At 45.1% G+C, this 19744-nt stretch overlaps 4 protein-coding genes across 4 annotated transcripts; 2 read left to right on the forward strand and 2 right to left on the reverse strand.

The window, feature by feature from the left end:
* Window positions 1-5119: 5119 nt before the first annotated feature.
* Window positions 5120-5700, reverse strand: PtA15_14A168 (uncharacterized protein; the record flags this gene model as incomplete). Its single annotated transcript, XM_053162856.1, has 3 exons — window positions 5120-5145; window positions 5206-5635; window positions 5698-5700. 3 exons carry the CDS (start codon window positions 5698-5700, stop codon window positions 5120-5122), a joined length of 459 nt encoding a protein of 152 aa, XP_053026841.1.
* A 416-nt stretch (window positions 5701-6116) lies between these two features.
* Window positions 6117-7350, forward strand: PtA15_14A169 (uncharacterized protein; the record flags this gene model as incomplete). Its single annotated transcript, XM_053162857.1, has 6 exons — window positions 6117-6119; window positions 6271-6302; window positions 6394-6496; window positions 6569-6695; window positions 6758-7099; window positions 7160-7350. 6 exons carry the CDS (start codon window positions 6117-6119, stop codon window positions 7348-7350), a joined length of 798 nt encoding a protein of 265 aa, XP_053026842.1.
* An 816-nt stretch (window positions 7351-8166) lies between these two features.
* PtA15_14A170 (uncharacterized protein) lies at window positions 8167-11835 on the reverse strand (the record flags this gene model as incomplete). Its single annotated transcript, XM_053162859.1, has 17 exons — window positions 8167-8192; window positions 8463-8580; window positions 8697-8838; window positions 8939-9019; window positions 9105-9194; window positions 9257-9421; window positions 9509-9639; window positions 9707-9878; window positions 9967-10136; window positions 10234-10570; window positions 10644-10704; window positions 10780-10901; window positions 10990-11113; window positions 11210-11230; window positions 11319-11332; window positions 11455-11555; window positions 11650-11835. 17 exons carry the CDS (start codon window positions 11833-11835, stop codon window positions 8167-8169), a joined length of 2061 nt encoding a protein of 686 aa, XP_053026843.1.
* Window positions 11836-13229: 1394 nt separating this feature from the next.
* Window positions 13230-15363, forward strand: PtA15_14A171 (uncharacterized protein; the record flags this gene model as incomplete). The annotated part of the gene is made up of 10 exons (XM_053162860.1): window positions 13230-13500; window positions 13638-13665; window positions 13768-13887; window positions 13998-14013; window positions 14083-14135; window positions 14210-14552; window positions 14625-14793; window positions 14867-14966; window positions 15045-15123; window positions 15229-15363. 10 exons carry the CDS (start codon window positions 13230-13232, stop codon window positions 15361-15363), a joined length of 1314 nt encoding a protein of 437 aa, XP_053026844.1.
* Window positions 15364-19744: the final 4381 nt, after the last annotated feature.

Consider the following 19744-nt stretch of genomic DNA (forward strand, 5'->3'; position numbering starts at 1 on the left):
TCTTGACTGCCCCCCCCCCCAAACGTCTCCTCTCTCTTCACCTGCTGTGGTCTGATGTTTTCCGTTATCGGTTATGATTTCCTATCCGTCTGAATACCACGATATGTTTGTTGGCTTCCTTGGAATATAACTCATATTGCTCGCTTTTATGGAATCAAATTATTCCTTCATACATGATCATATGAGCGACTCAGGGGCCAAAAAATACCCCAAGCCACATCCAAACACACGGCTCAGTTGTGGTTTGGACAAGCTGTATTGCCTGTATTCCCTGTATTGCCTGGAGGTGGACGCCCAGGCTAACTCAACAGCTCTTCCTCCCACCAGCTCCCAGAAACCCGCCGGGAAAATGGCTATTAGGTATCAACGAACTGCCCGCAATCGCACTCACAGAGAACCCAGAAGAGCCTCATGGTCTAACGATGGCATCAACGGCGGGCCATCCAGCTTGATGATCCTCCTTGACTGGCTCGCAGTACCTGGCAACTACGACCGATGGAGGGGCGAGGGCCGTTTGTGGTTTGACTGTGCAAACCGAGAGCTGGTGACCGATGAGATTCAAGGGATCATGCTTGATCATAATATCCGACGAGATAATAGAGGTAAGACCAGAATTCCCTGTTCTTACCTACCCGTACAAGCTGAAGTGACCGTGATTTGGGCATACATAGCTATAATTGATCGAATCCGTTACCTTCAAAGGAGTTACCAGATAGCTCGTGATTTCATGGCCCGAAGCCGAGATGAGCTTTATGCCAGCCTAGGCGATGAGGGTATGCGGATCCTTTGCAGTGAGTTTCTCCAGGAATTCCCTACAAGCCACGCAAGGACTGACGAATTAGGGCCTTGCTACCTCAGACTATACCCTCCAACGATGTCCGCATTGGGATGTCCTGCATTCAGTTATGCACCGCGAAACCCTTAGGGATTTTGTACGCGTGTACCGGCAAGGGAGAGGCTCATCCGACGATGAAGCTCAACAAGTTGTGCCTGAAAGGGCAGACCGCGAGGACGGCAACAACTCAGATGCTACTACTATAAGCTCCTGAACAAGATATCCAGCACTACTAGTTATGAAAAACGTGGAAAGAAAATTAAATGTGAAAGAGAATCAAAACAAGAAAGAGGATGGATAGAAAGACAATCAAAACAAGTAAGAGGATGGATACCTATAGTGAGCAGAATCACAACGGCAATACTCCCAGGGAGTAATTGGTCTGAAGACAACGTGACTGTACACTATCACAATGAGATCTTGCGGAGTCATTGATTGAGTTTTCCGCAGGATGAGAATCTTCAGCCGGGGTATCCAAGACGTCCCAAGAATCGCCTAGACTAGCGAGCATGTTGTGCAGAGTGACACAACAGTGGACCCATCGGATAATTTCTTTCATGTCTGATGGCTTTTGGATAGCCAGACGTAAGTGCTGGAGGGAGGCCCATCGGCCCTTGAGGATCCCAATTGTGTGCTCGTTTCGCACGCGGGACCGCGCAAGGCAGTAATTAAACTCCGTGTTCTCCTTGATGTATGCGGCGGGTGCCTTGTACGCCGGGATGCAATGGCGAGTCAATTCATAGGCCGAGTCGGCAATGAGGTACTGGCCTGCGTGCAATAATGCGGTCAGTATTAGTTTAACCACAACCACATAGCACATGATCCCTCACCTGGGTCAAAATGAGCCTCGGGCTCTAACCAGAGCTTCATTTTCTTGAATACTAGGCTATCCCCGCAGGAGCCGGGCCAACCGGTCATGTACGCCGTGATGTACCGATTGCAGTCGCAGACTATCTGGCAGTTGATCGAGTAACGTTTTTTTCGATCAAAAAACACCTCGCCATCGATGCTCGGGCGCTGGTAGAGGGGGATGGTTGTGCCATCAACAAAGCCAACACAGCCTTTGAATCCTTCTGCCTTCATAACGTTGGAGATCTCTCTTCGTCTGTTTGCATCCGGCCATATCAGGTGAGAACCAGACAAGTCGTTGATCGCGCGAACCACCCGGCGAGTAATTTTGACAACAGTTCCACGGCCCACGCAGAGGTTCCTGGCAAATCTTCCCACCGAGGCCCCATTGCCGTTGGAACCAAGCCTTTCGAGGGTGAGGGCTAACTGGTGAGGTATTGGGAGCTGTTGTCGAGGTATGTTGCTCTGGAAGATCGGGTTAGCGTATATCTTTTCAAGAAGCCAAATGAAGCCCGATTGCGTCGTTCGGACCGCTTGTTTGAAATCTTTGTCCCTCATCTCAAACAGGCGCACCAAGTTGTATTCGTCGTGTGTCTTTCCCGGCGATCGAGTGTGCAAGTACCGGTTACTGAGCACCAAGCCGAGCATATCAGATATGGTTTCTTCATCCTCGAACAGGAGGTCCAACACCAAAGCATGCCCGGGATCGTCAGGAGCCACTGTCGCGCCAAGGGAAGGGACCGTTGGTATCCCCAAGATAGAATCGAGCATGTCGTCAGTCTCTTGATGATGAAGGAAGATGATCATCATGAACAGGTCACGAATGACCTGTTGCCGCTTGCTATACTTGTGCATCAGAGGTGAATGCCGGGGCGAGCAGGTGATGACGATACCACTTGGCTCGTGTGCTTGGAGGTGGCCAGGCGAGCGGGTGATGAAGGGATGGGTTCCAAGGTCGTCAAGGGAAGCGAGCAGTTTCTGATGGGCGGGTGATGGCCGGATGTGTGCCGGTCCAAGGTGAGGGTGGGTGTTTGGGGGCTTCTCCTCTGGCAGGTGATCGGATGCCAGTCGGTTTCCGTTGCTGAGCCGCCAGTAAATTTTGCTGGTGGGTCTTTTCTGGTGAGTTAAAATTGAGTTAAAATTTTAGGTGCGCAGCGTGCGCAACTCTCCTGGTGGGGTGGTTAAAAATTTCTGGTGAAATCCAATCGTGAACCCCCCTAATGCCAACTAAAAAGAAATCCGGTATTTTGTCACATGTGGTTTTGTTTATTGGTGTCTAAATGCCCTTTTTTTGTGCATACAGCGGATATACACTTATGGTCTTCAAAGGTGAAGTTCATGCATGTATAAATGCATAAATCATAAATTCATAAAACTTTGTTTGCAGGGGATCTCACCAATCTGCTTAAGTAATTTTTGGCTTTCCCAGCCAAAGAATTTTTATGAATTTATGATTTAGGCCCCGTTTGGACACCTGGTGTGATATTATAAATTGCATAATAAAATAAGGGTGTTCAAAGTTGAAATCATAAAATTTTCAATGCATAAAATCATAAAATCATAAAACTTTCAAGTGATGATTTCATATGTACCATTCTAGAAATGTTGCTCTAATTTGAGTGCTTGGGTGCAACATATTTTTTCAGCTTAGAATTTTATGATTTTATGGTGTTATGATTTTATGCAAGTCAACTTTGAACACCCTTATAAATACATAACACCCAAAATGAATTTTGGGTGTCATAACCGCCAACAAATTTATCATTTGCCTGTTTGGCGCATCCACTCCAGAACACCTCTGGAGTCCAGTTATTACAGGTCTGTTTGGCAAACCCAACCAGATCAGTTTCATAATACCCACAACCAACCCTCTGGATGGCCTGTTCAACAGGTCATTCAAAGGAGTACATGAATGTGTACCCTCTTGATGACCAGTCAACCGGTCATTGAAGAGAACACAACAACCTCTGGATGACCGTTTGGACAGGCCATCCAGAGGACTTCACCTCTCGATGATCGGACAACCGGTCATCGAAGAGGACTTCGCACCTCTCGATGACCGGACCAGTCATTGAGAGGGACTCTACACCCTCTCAATGACTGCTCAACCGGTCATTGAGAGGGACTCTACACCCTCTTGATGACTGGTTGACCGGTCATCGAGAGGGACTCTGCACCCTCTCGATGACTGGTTAACCGGTCATCGAGAGGGACTCAACACCCTCTCAATGACTGGTTGACCGGTCATCGAGAGGGACCCAACACCCTCTCGATGGCTGGTTGACCGGTCATCGAGAGGGACTCTACACCCTCTCGATGACTGGTTGATCGGTCAACCGGTCATCGAAGTGGACTTTACACCTCTCGATAACCGGACCAGTCATTGAGAGGGATCTACACCCTCTTGATAGCTGGTTGACCGGTCATCGAGAGGGACTCTACACCTCTCGATGACTGGTCCGGTCATCGAGAGGGAATCTACACCTCTCGATAACTGGTCCGGTCATCGAGAGGGGAAAGTCCTCTTCAATGCCCGGTCAACCGGTCATCGAGAGGTGAAGTCCTCTTCGATGCCCGGTCAACAAGTCATCGAGAGGTTGAACCACCTCTCAATAACTGGTTGACCGGACATCGAGAGGTGTAGAGTCCCTCTCGATGACCGGACCGGTCATCAAGAGGTGTTGTGTCCTCTTCGATGAGCGGTTGATAGGTCATCGATAGGTTGTGTAGTACGGGCCATGGCCACATATCACCCGGAAATAGAGGTCAGGACCTCTATTTCCGAAATGGCTGGGGATATAAATAGCCTGCAATATGGGGTGATGAATTTTACAATATTATTGGCTGCACCAAACATGAATAAAGCAGGTGCTATACCCCGAGCACCCCCGGTTATAAGTCGCGCGACTTATAACGGAATTTGGGGCGTCCAAACGGGGCCTTACACATTTATGCATGCATGAATTCCAACTTTGAAAACCATAACTGCAGTGCGCGACGTCAAATCCAACTGCACTTTTTCTGAAAGAAAAAAGAGTAAGGTTACTCCTCCTCAGTCTAAATCGTACTCCGAGGAGTTTACTCAGATTAAATCAGCCCCGATGCGGTTGCCGAGGAGGATTAGTTACGCCAATCCCAGCTTAATCCGCAACCGAGGGGTGCTGAGGTTCCACCCTCATGGTGGGAGCAGCCTTCGCACTGCAATCACAAGCTTTCTGGTAGGATCTGGCTCAGGGAGGAGTGGATCAGGGTCTCAGGTTCTTCTAGCTGTTTAGTAAATTGCTAGATGGAGAGAGTTTGAGGATCTCCCCCCGGCTTCCCCATAAGGATGGAAGCTGTGACATGTATGTGCAGGTTGACATGTACCGCGGTTAGTGCGCTCAAGTGATCCAGCAAAAACAGAAAACCGTAGATTGGCAAAAAAGGGGCATCAAATCATAGACGACGACCACGGCGACCACCTGAATAAAGAAGCCTGTAAGCATGGTCTCAGGGTCATGATGACAGATCGAGTGGCTTACCTTTTCTACGAGTGCTGTCAGTGGGGACAGGGGTGACATCTTCGATTCGGCCAATTCGCATGCCAGCACGGGCAAGAGCTCGGAGAGCGGCTTGTCCACCGGGGCCGGGGGTCTTAGTCTGAGTTCCACCGGTAGCTCGGAGCTTGACGTGGAGGGCGGTGATACCGACTTCCTTGCAACGAGCGGCAACATCTTGAGCGGCCAACATGGCAGCGTAAGGCGAGCTTTCGTCCCGGTCGGCCTTGACTTTCATTCCGCCGGTGACACGGGAGACGGTTTCACGTCCAGAAAGATCGGTGACATGGACGAAGGTGTCGTTGAATGACGCGAAGATGTGGGCAACGCCGAAGACAAGTTCACCTTCACGGACTTGAGGTCCAAGGGCGACGTTCACCTCTTCCTTGACAACTTTGGTACCTTTCTTTGGTGGCTGTGGACAAGAACGGTTAGTTTGTGGGTATGGGGAGTATGACCAACGATTATGCAACAAACCATGGCGACTCGTGGGTTTTGCTGATCTACCTAGATTGATCCTCAACTGGGGCTGACTTCGTTGGAAGCAGGGGCCGTGTCGAGTGAGGTGGTTGCTCGTGTGTCGGTGGCTGCTGGCTGGCCGCCGGCCGGGCGGCCGTGTTACCGCTGTTGGGGGGACTCGAAACCTAATCGTGTGACATTCGCCTTAATTCGTGCTGACGCATACTGCGGCAGGCACAGAGATGGTGGGCAGGACTGCGTAGCAGGCCTGTCCCGGATTTGCCCCCCGGCGCCCATGACCTAACCTGATGAGAAACACGCCGGCGACTGGTCCGAGTCACCTAAGGTCATCCCGATAGCACACTGGCCTCCGGCATCAAGCACCCCCGACCAGCAAGCACTCCGACTCGACCTCTCCAGCCGATCAAGACTTCACAATGGTAGGCTCCCCAACTCTATCTTGATCCATTCATCTGTTTCTCTCCGCTGGTCCCACTCGTCCACGAGCCATGAACCATGCCACATGAGAAGCGGACAGAAATATAGCTTTGGAGATCATTGGCCTGACTCCCTTGCTTCCTTGCTCTGCAGGGTGTCCGAGGGCAGAAAAAGCACATGAAGCGGTAAGTTAAGCCAACATTTTCCTCCATCTCGACATATATGACCCGCCCGGATACCCGTCAAGTGGTGACATTTATTCCTCATCCTAACCAGTCTCGCGGCGCCATCGTCGTGGATGCTCGACAAGCTCGGTGGTACCTACGCTCCCCGATCCAACCCGGGTCCTCACAAGCTGCGAGAGAGTCTTCCTCTGAGTGTCAGTGCCCTCACCCCACTCCGCGTCAGATCTGTCTCATCCGAATCTTCAGCTGACTCTTTGGCTGTATAGATTCTCCTCCGTCACCGTCTCAAATATGCCTTGACCGGGCGTGAAGTGACCTTGATCGTCGCCCAACGACTGATCAAAATTGACAACAAGGTCCGAACCGACCCCAAGTTCCCCACCGGTTTCATGGGTAGGTTCCTTGCCATTTAGCTCTCCGCTTCCGTATGCTGAAGCCTCCGCATTTCATCGCAGATGTCATTTCCATCGAAAAATCCGGTGAACACTTCCGAGTCATGTTCGACATCAAGGGCCGATTCACTGTCCACCGAGTCAGCGCTGAGGAAGCAACTTACAAGTTGTGCAAAGTCAAGCGTGTCCAGCTTGGAAACAAGGGCGTCCCGTTCATCGTCACTCACGATGGTCGTACCATTCGATACCCTGACCCAATCATCAAGGTCAACGACACCGTCAAGTTCGACTTGGTCCAAAACAAGATCGTCGACACCCTTCCATTTGAAGTTGGAAATCTGATCATGTGCACTGGTGGTCGTAACCAGGGCCGAGTTGGTACCATCCTCAGCCGAGAAAAACACAGTGAGTGCAACCCTATTCGAATGCTGATCCACAGGCTGAATAATAGTTCTCTTTCTCCAGTCGGTGGTTACGACATTGTCCATGTCCGAGACGTCATCGACCGAGCCTTCTCCACCCGTATCGGCAACATTCAGGTCATCGGCACCCACGGCAAACCAGCCGTCTCCCTTCCTCGCGGCGGTGGTGTCAAATTGACGATCGCTGAGGAGCGTGACCAACGCCGAAAACAAAAGGAGAAAGAAGGCCATTAATCTTGTTCATCGCCCCTTTGTTACCTCCATAGCCTCATGTGCCCCTTGTCACCCATGCCTTGACGTCAAAAGAGTCAATTAACCATTATGTTGCCCACCCCTGCAATTCATCTCGCAACGATACGCACCACAATGAGTCTGGAATTTGTATGTCTCCTTGGCTTCCCCCACCTGAAGCCGAAGAGATTCGGACCCGCGGTGGGTAGCCACCGGGTACGAAGCCAACTTCTACCCTCCTGGAGGAGGTCACGACGCTCCCCCAGGAGGGACTTCCCTCTCAAGTCGCATGTCCCGCCCTACAGAATTGTGGCAAATGGCAAGGAGGCTCTCCATTTTCCCCAATATCTCTCCCTAGAAATGTCCTATAAATGTTGTTACAAATACATTGTGGATTTCTGTAACCAATCCGCCCCCTTTGTGCCCGCGCAAGCTCAGGGAATTTCAAATTTTGTGCGTAAACGCGCCTGGAAGACCCCTTCAGAACTAGTCCACAGTAGGTGGATTGGGCTAGTAATTATGAGGGGCAGTAAGCTAAAACAAATAGCAGGCTACAAGTCTGTCTACTCAGTTTTTTTTTAAAACCACAAACTACACTTTTTAAATCATTTTCAAAAAACAAAAAACTTTTTTTTACAAGAAAAACTTGAGTCTGTAGGGCCAATGATGTGACAAAAAAAAAAACCAAGAAAAATAAATGGTCTATGAAATTGTGCAAGGGATTGTATGAGGTGAAGTGGTTTTGTAGATATTTGAGGGTGCTGGTTTATTGGAATTGAGGGGTTGAAATCAGTGACATCTCATCAAATTCCTGCCCCCCTATTGCGCTCTATCTTTTTCAACCACTAGAAGTCCAAGTTGTTTGTAAGCCTTTCCCAAAGCATAAATTGGCCTAATTTGGACATTGTTTTTGTTTTACATAAATTAAGATGTTTTGAAGTTAGTGATTTGTTGATAGCTTTGTTCAAAAAAATATTTCTCAAAATAAGATGTTGTGACGTACCAAGAAAAATTGAAAAGAGGGTAGTTCACAATAATTGTCTCATTAGATGAGCCTGTGATTGATTTGTCTTCCCAGTTACCGGAAGGCTTTTGTTTATCCATGAGTAACTTACAAGCCCTTTTGACAGGGCGATGATCTGGATACTTTGCTGCCAGCAATCCCAAGATAGCCCAAGAGGTTTGAACAACTTGCGAGTTTGTGCCCTGTATATAAACTTTCTGGGCGCAGGACTGAAGGTTTTGAATCCATATACCACCCACCCCATAAGTTTATATAGGGTTTTGCTTGAATTTCTTTTGCAACAATGTCAAAAGATAACGTAAATAAATATTCAAGTGATGCCTACCTCAAATCTTTCACTCCAGCCTCCATCTTTCATTTGCCGTTCTAGCAAGAAGTTGCACGCCTTTTGGGCTCGCGGGCTATTTTTGTAGGTTTCTTGATTGATGGAGAGTGATTCAAGACCAAACATGGTTGCATAGGTGAAGCTACATAAAGTACATGGTTTTCCCAGAAATCCAAGGTTGAAGAAATCAATCATTCATATCATCCTAAATTCATAGAATTATGGCTGCCATTTATGCTCACCAAACTCCCCAGGATCCGTACCATGACCCATCCTGCCTCTGAGTTGAGTGGACAAATTTTATTGCTGATTGGATAGCCTCACTGTAATAGTAGATTTTGCAGTTAAATCGGATTCTGGAAGAAGACATTATAATCTATGTTATTTTTGTAAAATTCTGATCCTCACTTTACTTCGAAAGTTCGGAACTCCGGATAGTACTTGGAAAACATGCTCATTGCAGTTAAACAGGCAGTTGTGCATTCGGTGTAACTATATCTGTAGGGAGTGATACTTACTTCAGCTTCACTTTTCAAAGGGAATTGTAAGCAATATCATACTCTATCATTGCATTCGCAAACAGCTCCGATGGATTCAGCCATTCTAACCACTTTGGTCCTCGTGTCAGCTCGTATGAGGCAAACCCCCCATCGGAATTTTGAAGTCCTAGGATGACTTCAATTGCCAGGTAAAGACGCTCGATTGTTACTAACTTGGGAGTGTAGCTGAGAAAAAAATTATAAACTCATGTGTCAAGTCAAAAAACAAGAGCAAACAGGATAATAATGATAAAATGAAGGCCTGGTGCTTACACCAGTTCTTGTTGGAGTAACATCACAGATTTCAAGGCCTCTGCTGTGCAATCGCTGACGGTGTATGATTGCTTCTTAGTACTGAAAGGCCAAGCACCTCGAGTCCTGTGACGGTGAGAAGCATGGAGATACTGAGAAAGCAATGGAGGATCAAAATCTGAGAGGATGTCAGAGGAAAATTCAAAGGGCAAAACAGACCTTGGGATTATCCATAATTTGACAGCGGTCAAGCCAACCAAGGGCTTTCACAATTGTTTCTTGAACGGACTGGTCTTCAGTATCAGCTATCCCAGTTTCTACAACCGCTTGTGTGATGAACGATAAATCCCACAACTGTGATCCATTTGTTGCCATCATAAACATCCCTTTGCTGTTGATAAGCAATGCAGCAGCGACAAAAATACAATGAGATCATGGATTAAAAACAGGCGCTCGATGGAATTGTGTTGGATTCCTACTTTGTCATCCATAGATAGTCTCTTAAGCCAAGCTGATGTCTTTCAAATGCCTTACTTTCAGGTCCCTCTCGGTCCCAGCAGACCATTAGATTGAAGATTTTGTTGATTGGTCCCAGATGTGTGAAACTCGTATTCTCATCTTCCATTCTGCAAAGTTGATAAACGTGATTCTGATGATAAATCCATTGAATTATTTTTATTTATAATTAAGAAATAAATGATGAGCTCTAAGTGATAAATTTTCTTTATTTAGAAAAAAAGATTTACCAGACCCATTTCTCTTAGTCTTTGGGGACAGATTTTTTCCCAATACGCCATGATTGGAAATATGCATTTTAGAGCCGGATGATGTGCGGAATGCAAGTCTGTTTTGGCGATGGAGATGCGACACTGAGGCCATTTGATAGCTTCATAAGGCTGAATATACAGCTCTGCTCTCAATGATTTGAGTAGAGGGTCCAATTCCGCTTTAATTTTTTTACCCGCCAGATAGCTCATTGGAGTGTAAACCTGGCGGGTATGAACCCACCACCTCGATGGATGAAAGGGCAGATAAGTGGGTAAAAGCCAGCTCTCTGGTGGCATCGGATTTACTCCTTCCCAGCTGATAAGAAATGGAGTCTGTTCAGCTAACCATGCCCTGGTCAACAAAAAATCAACATATGTGAATCACCCACTCATACACATTCAAAAGAGATAGCCACACTTTCCCCCATGTCGGAATACAAGAAGCCCCGCCTGTCCGTAGATAATTTGATCAAGATGTCATCAATCGCGTACCATAATTTGACCAATAAATAGAAGAATAGTCACCCAGTATGTGCAAAGTATTCCGCGCTTGTCTAAGCACAGGCTCCTGGGCATCCATGCCCAGTAAGCGGCAAGCCACATAGTTGAGAGAACTCCCCAGTACGGTTGATTTCTCAGAGATATTACTGAAAGAAAGGAATGGAACCTCGGTTATCAGAAAGAGGGGAGAATCAATGATGTGAATAGAAAGTGATACATAAGAGCTTTTCTCACAGTCCCCAACCTCGGTCACGAGCATCATTTCCTTGGCGTTGGTGATGAAGAAGATAACGCAATAATTCGGGTTTGAATCCCTCGGGTAATGCCGTCTTGGTAATGTAACACGAAATGACCAATCCTAATGTGGAATTCAGCCGGGAATCCTTATCAGCAAGTAGATACGTCCAAAGTATTCTTGTTCTAAAATTTTGCGTTAACTAGAATGTACATGTACCTGGCGTCAGAAATAGAGGGCCTATTGAGTTCAGAGAAGGATTTTTAGCTTTTCATTGAGATCATAAAGTGCTTTGTTTTTTAACTTTCTTTGAATTGAGAGCACATACCACCGTACTCAGAACTGCAGCCAGAAAAAATAAAAGAAGTTTCATCCGAATGCGGTCATTTTATACAATGATAGACACTTTCATCTAACAAGAAATCGTTAGGGGAACTATAGTGGTATGTATTTTCAAGCTTTACCTCCAATGTCCATCTGGGCTTTGAAGGCGTTTGAGAAACTTGAACCCGTTCCTTGCCGCGCTCAGTGGATTTCCTTTAGGGTCGGGCAAGAGAGGTGTTTCCTGTGACGGCAACGGAGGGAATCTCAGTGGCAGACAGTGCGCAAGGCAACTGTTGCGAGGAAAGGAAAAGTTCAGTTGAAGAAAAGTTACGCACATGCTGTATTGATAGCCAATATTTAGTCTCAAGCGTCTGTTCTCCCATTTCTCTCCCAATGGAAGTATCATAGGTCCATTTAACCCGACCTTCCTCACTGGAATCAAGATGCCACCTGCTGAGGTCAGTTTCAACCATTCCAGGGATCACGGTATTTTTGCTAGCTGTATCTTGACGGTTGTGCATGGTTTGAATTCACAATAAGTTGAAGTGGTCTACAAAGTTGATGATTTAATTTTTAGAACTGATTCAGCTTGGTTGAGGAATGTAGAGTCCCTTCACCACAGTTGTTCAACAATTCAGGTTATAAAATGACATACACAAACCCACAACATTTCACAAATCTACCGTGACCGAATTATCACAACATCTCAGGGGCACTCATCTCCTGGGTATTATCAGGATTCAGGAAATTTGTCGATGCAATGGTAGAGATGTAGGTTGCAACTGATCCGCCGTCGGTGTCCATTTGCCATCAGTTCCTTAGTTTTTCTGGTTCACCCGATTCACCCCAGGCGATTGATTTTGTAAAAGCATCCCATCTTTCTGGTTTCGCGGTAATATTATGTACCAGCTGACATCTTCGATCTAATCCTTAGAAACTCCACATTGAAAGACTTTGCTCCTCTGGACCGGCCAACTAGCCCAATGATTCGCGGGGGGGGGGGGGGGGCAGGAATGTGGGTGAAGAAAGGGAGGTTGGTAATTTCCTGGCCTTGCTTGGGTTGAGATCCGAACTAGGCGTCCTGATTACCCGCAATTTCCAAAATGTTTTGGGTGGTTTGATCAAGGCAGGCTGGCGATTGGCGTCTGTCAACACTGTCTCGGCTGACCAATGCGCATCCTGATTTCCACTTCTGCACATAAACCTGGCACCACTCAGTTTGATCTTGCCAGGCTAACTCAAGAAATTGATACCTACATAAGCCTACATATGTATGTAAATAGTGGAGGACTTCCCGTCGGTTTTAGAAGACCGGCAAAATGTGATTTTCCATTTCTATTTTCTATTCTCAAGCAGTTTCTCTGCTGAAAAATAGAAAATAGAAATAGAAAAAACTGAAAAGCCAGCTTTCTAAATTGGCGGGAAGTCCTCCAGTAGCGTCAATCAACTCTACATTGGGGGATGCTCGAGCTTCCGGAGCACCTCCGGCGCTGCAGAGAAGACTGTATTCAATTATTTACGCACAATCAGCCTTTTTTGTATGGTGGAGAAGAGACGCGCATTACTCAAGTCAGTATGTGTATACAGTCCTCAAAACCAAGACCACTGCCGCGGGCCAATGACATGAATTATGCATGTTAACAATGACATCGTGCCTCACACTGCGCCGGAGCCGTCAGGGTATGTAAACTGGGCGTGTGAGGTGCTACATTGTATTTATTTTGGGATGTACATAATGCACCACGACGATCGTGGCGAAGGTTTTCAACTGGGCCGGGCAGTCAGCGTCCCATTCGCCGCGCCGTTCAGCTAAGAAAATCGCCGTGGGGTGGGACGAAGAGTGTTCAGACAGACAAGAGCTGATATGGGAATTAGGGGTTCTGCGACTCTCTTTACGCATCGGACACGCATCATCATGGCCTCTCCACCACCCACCCTAGAAGCTATCCTCAATGGCTCCTCCCAAGATCCCAAGACCAATCCATTCCTGGTACTCATGCGCGGCCTGGATGCGAAGCAGAACCCACCCGTAGACGCATCACAAGCCAGAGATCTCCTCGTATCCGTCGCCACTTACATCATCATCTTCCTGGTCTGTGTCGCTATTATCTGTCTGCCCTATCTTCAGGGCGCCGGTGGTCACAGGAGACGACATTGGATGATTAAGCGTCAATACCTCGATGGCCGTAAGCTCTCTTTCCGCTTTATATACTTTTTTCCCTTCACTGTTTATCCAACTCCTCGCGGCCTACACAAAAACTGATGATTCACATTCTTTTTGCGCGTTTTCTCTGATGATTTGTTATGTCATCGACAACAACAGATTCACAGCCTTACTGGATTCCTAACAGGTAAGAAAAAACGCATTAAGCGAAATATGAGGAATGAGGTTTGCTTTTAAGCATTAACACTGATTTGTTATTTTTGTACGTTGCTTGAACCAAAACTAAAAGTGGCTTGATTGTTGCGGGATGCCATCTGGTTGGGAGCACCTTTTTCCTCGTCTTCCTGGGACTTCGGTACCAAGATTTCAAGTCAGGCTATGTAGCCGATGCGTTCTATGGTTCTGCGTGGTCAGTGCTATTTCTATTCCTGCAGATGTATCAAAAATTACTTCTTCATGTGGCCATACTCTTGACGTCCACCTCTGTTTTCTTTTTTTGCCTTTGATGAAAACTCACAGGCTGGAATTGCGATGGGTAAGAAGACTCGTTTTTTCAACCAAACAAATCAGAAGTTGCACTCAACAATGTTTCTTGCCCTGTTAGTATCCTAGTTATTGGTCATTCTTCACGCAAGCGTGGAGTACTTGGTTTGTTCGGTGAGTACACTTTTTGTTCTACTAATGACTAAATGAGAATTCCAAATTTGCTGAGTTGGACGTTTCAATTACAGAGCCTCTGATGCATCTCTTAAGGGGAAAAAGAATGGGATCCACCCGTTGGTCTTTAATGCCAACCTGATAATATTCCCCACGACCGCCTTAATCTCAGCACTGGTTCTGATTTCGGCACAGGTAGCCTCGATGAGTTCGCAGGTCGACAGCTACAAGACCCTTATTACCTCACTTAACCTACTCAGTCTTCACTGGCAACAAGGCGAGAATACCCTCGGCAGCCCCCAGTTCCGGACCGCCTCAGCTCAATACACCGAGTACGGCATGAAATCCTCATATATGCTCGCTAGGTTCAAGGACACTGGATTGTTCTGGAATTTCATGGCTGTACCCACCTTCATCGTGAGTAGAACACCAGGAAAAAAAAAAAACTGTGATAACTCCTGCTGATTGTTGTTTTGGTTGCTGAAATAGTTTTACGTCTTTGGTATCTCGACTTTACTCAGAGTCATGCATAAACGTTTCCAGGCGGTCAAGAGTGAATCTGACCAACAGAGCACCATCAGTCAGACCGATTCATTCGCGAAACGCTTGTTGAAAAATCATAACAAGAACAAATCGAGCCAGCTTCGGACTAGCTTCAGTAATTATCCCTAGCTTCCAGGCCTTTTAAATCTTGTAAATTCCATCTGACGTAATTTCCTCGTTTTGTCTAGTTTACTTGGGGGTCCATTATATGTTGATGACACTTACGCTGCTTTACCACATTATTATCGGCTTGACCTTTTATCACTCGGGTGAGGCGGCGATGGTCGAGTCAGTTTTCTTTTTCCTCATTTCTCTTTGGATTTGCTTGTTTGACAATCGAGACTGACGGGGTGGTGATGATCGTAGCAAGCCGTGGTTGGAATTGTTCATGGTGTTAAGTAACTCGGGCTCATATCTCTTACTATGCGCACTGGTTGTCCAACTAGTGAGAATTCCTTTCCTCCTCAGTCTACTCTGCTGAACGGAATGGTGTGTGTATGCGCATAGTGCTGAAACTGGCGCCGCTTTCTCGTTGTCTAACTACCAACAGCTTCGAATCATTTCTGAGGGTTGGGAACAAGCCAGCGAGACCACGAGTAGTAGCAAGAGCGAGAAAACTAGGGAATACGAGGACAGCCTCTCGGAGTCCAAGAATTGCCATCCGGATATCAAGTTAATGACGTGACCAATTTCAAGTCCAACCGTAGTTATACCTCCTGCCCCACACCAAAAGCTCAAAAACTGAATCCTGGCCTCCCATAATTATCACTGAGTCAGTATTCTCGAGCCCAGGAGGTGCGAGATAGAAAGAAGTCAAAGTGCAATTAATTTATCTGTCTGTTTTATCCCTCCCAACGGAGTAACTCCATTCTAGCAAATCCCGCAAATTGTTGTACTTCCCCTCTTGTAACTCTGATATTCTGTTTGAAGAAATCCTTCTATCAATTGATTGTAAGATCCCTGGCTCTTTTCCCTGAGTTTTTTGATTCTGGACACGTTTGATTTGCTGTGTTGTACTAAAGATTGAAATTGGGAACTGGTTTCTTACACATCCACATCACTGACAACTGCAAATGTGAAAAGAAATTGAATGTTATCTATCTTGACATCTTTGGGGACTTGAATATTGGCTCCAACATTGAGGTTCAATAACCCTCTCTAGTTGGTTTCAGCAATGAGTAGCAAGCCAAGAGTCATGCTACAGCTAGAACTTAGATGAATCAAGGCACAGCCAACGTGCAGAGGATATGCCTGGAATTTCCTCAGTCTTTTTTTTCTCCAATGCTGCTGGCAATGATGTGCAGCGGAGTGAGGGGGCAACAACCAAAATCTCCCCAATTGTTAATTCACAGGCTTGGATTTCAAACCTTTTATTTCATGTACAGGAATCATTTGATTACTCAGCATGATTTCACCTCCTTAATTACAGAGGAGTTTTTAGATGAAGCTGCGGAAAATATTTTCTGCAACTATAGCTATGTCTATTATCAACCATACTTTCTTGACACTGACTGCATAGAAGATTTCAAGAATTTTTTGAATGGCTGGTATGCATCACCAGACAGAGAGATATTTTCAGGGTATGGAGGGCAGTGCATATCAATGTCTGCGGCTCAGACAACAGTCAATATGGTGATTAAGCCAAACAATTTCAAGGTACATACATGAGGTGGGCCAAGTACTTAAAGAGGTGGATGCTGGAGCTGTTTCCCCCCAGGGGATCCAGTTTTGTCCTCCCCCTCCCTGGAGGCCCCCTAAATCAATATTTTCAACAGTTTTTTTGGGAGATCATTGACTTATATTGTGGTCTGAGGAGGGGTTTTGGAGGTTTTTTTTTGCTAAAGAACACACACCAAAACTTAGATCTGAGGCACCAGGATTGTGTGAATTCAATTAACTTGGATAAGGGTAAATAGATAGAGAGATAAGTTTATCTCTCTCTGCATGGCAAATACATAATCAATGAGAAATACTATTTAGGGTGTTCAAAGTTGACTTGCATAAAATCATAACACCATAAAATCATAAAATTTTGAGCTGAAAAAAATATGTACCACCCAAACACTCAAATTACAGCAACATTTCTAGAATAGTACATATGAAATCATCACTTGAAAGTTTTATGATTTTATGATTTTATGTATTGAAAATTTCATGATTTCAACTTTGAACGCCTTAATTGTTTAAATACATAAAAAGAGTGTGAAACATCCAAGTTTATTAAAACCACAGTTTCACAGAAAATGACTTCATGGGTTCATGCTGCATTTCATTGAAATTGCAGGCAAAAAAATAAAAATTTGATAAAGTTTAAAAAGTTCAAGTTTGTTTTTTTGTTTGAGTTTAGAGTTGTTTTTTTAAGTGTAAATCTTTGGTTTTGTTTGAGTTTATTTCATTTTTTTGTATGTTTTGATTGTGGTCATATTTTTTGTTTTGTGTGAGTTTGAAGTTTAAATTTTAAATTTTTGCTCAAGATTAGAATTTTTGTTTTTTCAAATGGAGGACTTCCCGCCAATCTGGAAACCCAGATTTTCCCAGATTTTGCAGGGAAATCTAGGCAGATCTATGATTTGGGACAATTGAGCCCAGATTTCCCCGCAAAATCTGGAAAAATCTGAGTTCCCAGATTGACAGGAAGTCCTCCAATCAAGAAGGGGCCTACTCAAGTAAAATAGGGGGCCTTCAGGGAGAGGGTGGGACAAAACCAGATCCCCTGGGGGGACAAACAGCTTCACCCCAGCCCTTTATGTATCAGTCCCAGCTTGCATATGACACCAGGTGAAAAAAACCCTGGTTGCTGAAATCCTTGTGTTTACAGGTCAGCTTGAGGGGTTTTCTTGAGAGGTTTTTTCCTCAGGGTGAATGGTCAGGGTCATCCAAACGTGTTCCAAATCCGAGGCAGTTGGCTTTGAGCAGAGAATGTGTCCACCCTTGCCGGGGTGGCTTAGACCTCCTTGGCAGTCAGCACATCTCTCAATAACCGGTCTATGCCTGCCATTGAGGGGACTGACAACTCTCGATGACCGGTCTGACCGGCCATATAGGGGAATCAGATCTTCTCCCGCTTCCCGGTCTGTGCCGGTCATCGAGGGGACTCACTCCTCTCAATGACCGGTCTGACTGGCCATTGAGGGAACTCACACCTCTCAATAGCCGGTTGACCAGTCTGACCGGCCATCAAGGGGATTTGGATACAGAGAAAAAGCTTAAAAGTGTGTATGAGAGGTTTGATGATATGTAATCACCTGTGCTGGGGTCACATGATTCTGTGACGCTTTGTTTGAAACTTATCAATGGCGGGGGCTTCACAGGCACCCAGGTACAAGGGGGAATGTTTAGTCTGTAAGCAAGGTGTATTACTGGTGCCAGATGATGAAACAGCTGCTTCCCTGTTTCATAAATCAGTTTCAAGTAAGTTTTTATGAGCTTTGTCTTCTGCTACAAGTTTCACATCAAACAGCAGGAATCTGTTTTACCAGGGTCCCTTGGATATGAAAGAAAGACCCACAAGTAGTACTTACTTTCAAGTCACCATTTTATGAAATTGCTGACCATTGGATAGAACTATTACATACATATATTCAAGTGCTCTTTACAATGATTTTTCACCAAATTTACCACCACTTTATCCTCTTACTTACAGTGTGCTGCTTGCAAGAAACTGCATCAACAGAATCAAAACAAGTGGATGTTTTGATGACAGAGGTGGAGAGGGTAAAAAACCAAAAAATGGTCGATGGGAGTAAGTTATGCTAATTTTTTGATATCCCTGAGCAATAGAACTAATATAAATGCTCCATTTTTCCTGTGGCAGCCATCATCAGTGATCCCCAACATGATGTGTTTCATGTCCACAAAAACTTGGAGTGTCTTGCCATATCAAATCATGAAGAATCCCCAGAAGAATACATTGAAAGGGTTCTGGACCCAATGAGGAATACTAGATTTAAAAGACATTGTGAGTTATAGCCACACAATATTCACCCAAGGAAATCCCCAAGATACTTATGGAAAAATTATAATTATACTTCATAGCGGTAGAGATTCCAAAATCTCAACAAGAAAGAGAAAGTAAGTCTCTCTGTTTCCATAACACAGATTGCCTTGAGAAGAAAAAAATCCTAGCGCTAAAATCTATCATTGGTCAGTTCTGATAAATCAGATGAGAAAGGAGTTCAAGTATCTCAGACACAAAGTGGAAACCATTGTCTCCCACAGTCATCATTTAAAACCATATCAATCAAAAATTCATGAGTCAATCTTTGTTCCATATGTTCCTAAGTTGAATGAAATCCATGAAACAATTTCTGTCCTAATAGACAGTCAAGCAGAAGATTTGAAAGTAAGATTCAAAACTGTTTCTCCCCACCAAACCAAGAATCCAAAAATTGTTAGCATGGTGGAGCCTGGGGCTTGCAGCAGAAAAGACTTTTGGGCTCCAAGTAGCATAATCAAACCCAAAAGTGCTGAAAATGATGAAGCAAAACATACATTTGGAGAAAAACAAAGGTATGTAGAATTATCTCCTTTTTTATATTAATCCTCTGGAGCAGAAGTACAATTCATGCTCACTGAATAAATAATTTCTCAAATGTTATTTTTCTGATCTCTTTTTTTTCTTCAGGCAAAATCATGATTTGGGTATTGCAACCAAGTCCAGGACAAAAATCAACAATGAAGAGACTGCTGAAATGTTTGTGGATAACCATAGTGAAAATCAAACTTTAACAGGAATTCTTCAAGAAAAAGCATTGAGATGGCCTGAAGATATCAAGACAACTATTATGAAAAAGATAGGGAAGCAATTAGCCAAAGATATCATGGATCTGATGAAGGAGACTAGTCCCAAAAAACACCAGGAACAATTTGCTGATTTCTTAATTCACAGGCTTGGATTTCAAACCTTTCATTTCATGTACAGGAATCATTTGATTGCTCAGCATCATTTTAACTCCTTAATTACAGAGGAGTTTTTAGATGAAGCTGCGGAAAATATTTTCTGCAACTATAGCTATGTCTATTATCAGCCATACTTTCTTGACACTGACTGCATAGAAGATTGCAAG

This window comes from Puccinia triticina, chromosome 14A, assembly GCF_026914185.1.
Source record: "Puccinia triticina chromosome 14A, complete sequence".
In the NCBI taxonomy this organism is placed as follows: domain Eukaryota; kingdom Fungi; phylum Basidiomycota; class Pucciniomycetes; order Pucciniales; family Pucciniaceae; genus Puccinia; species Puccinia triticina.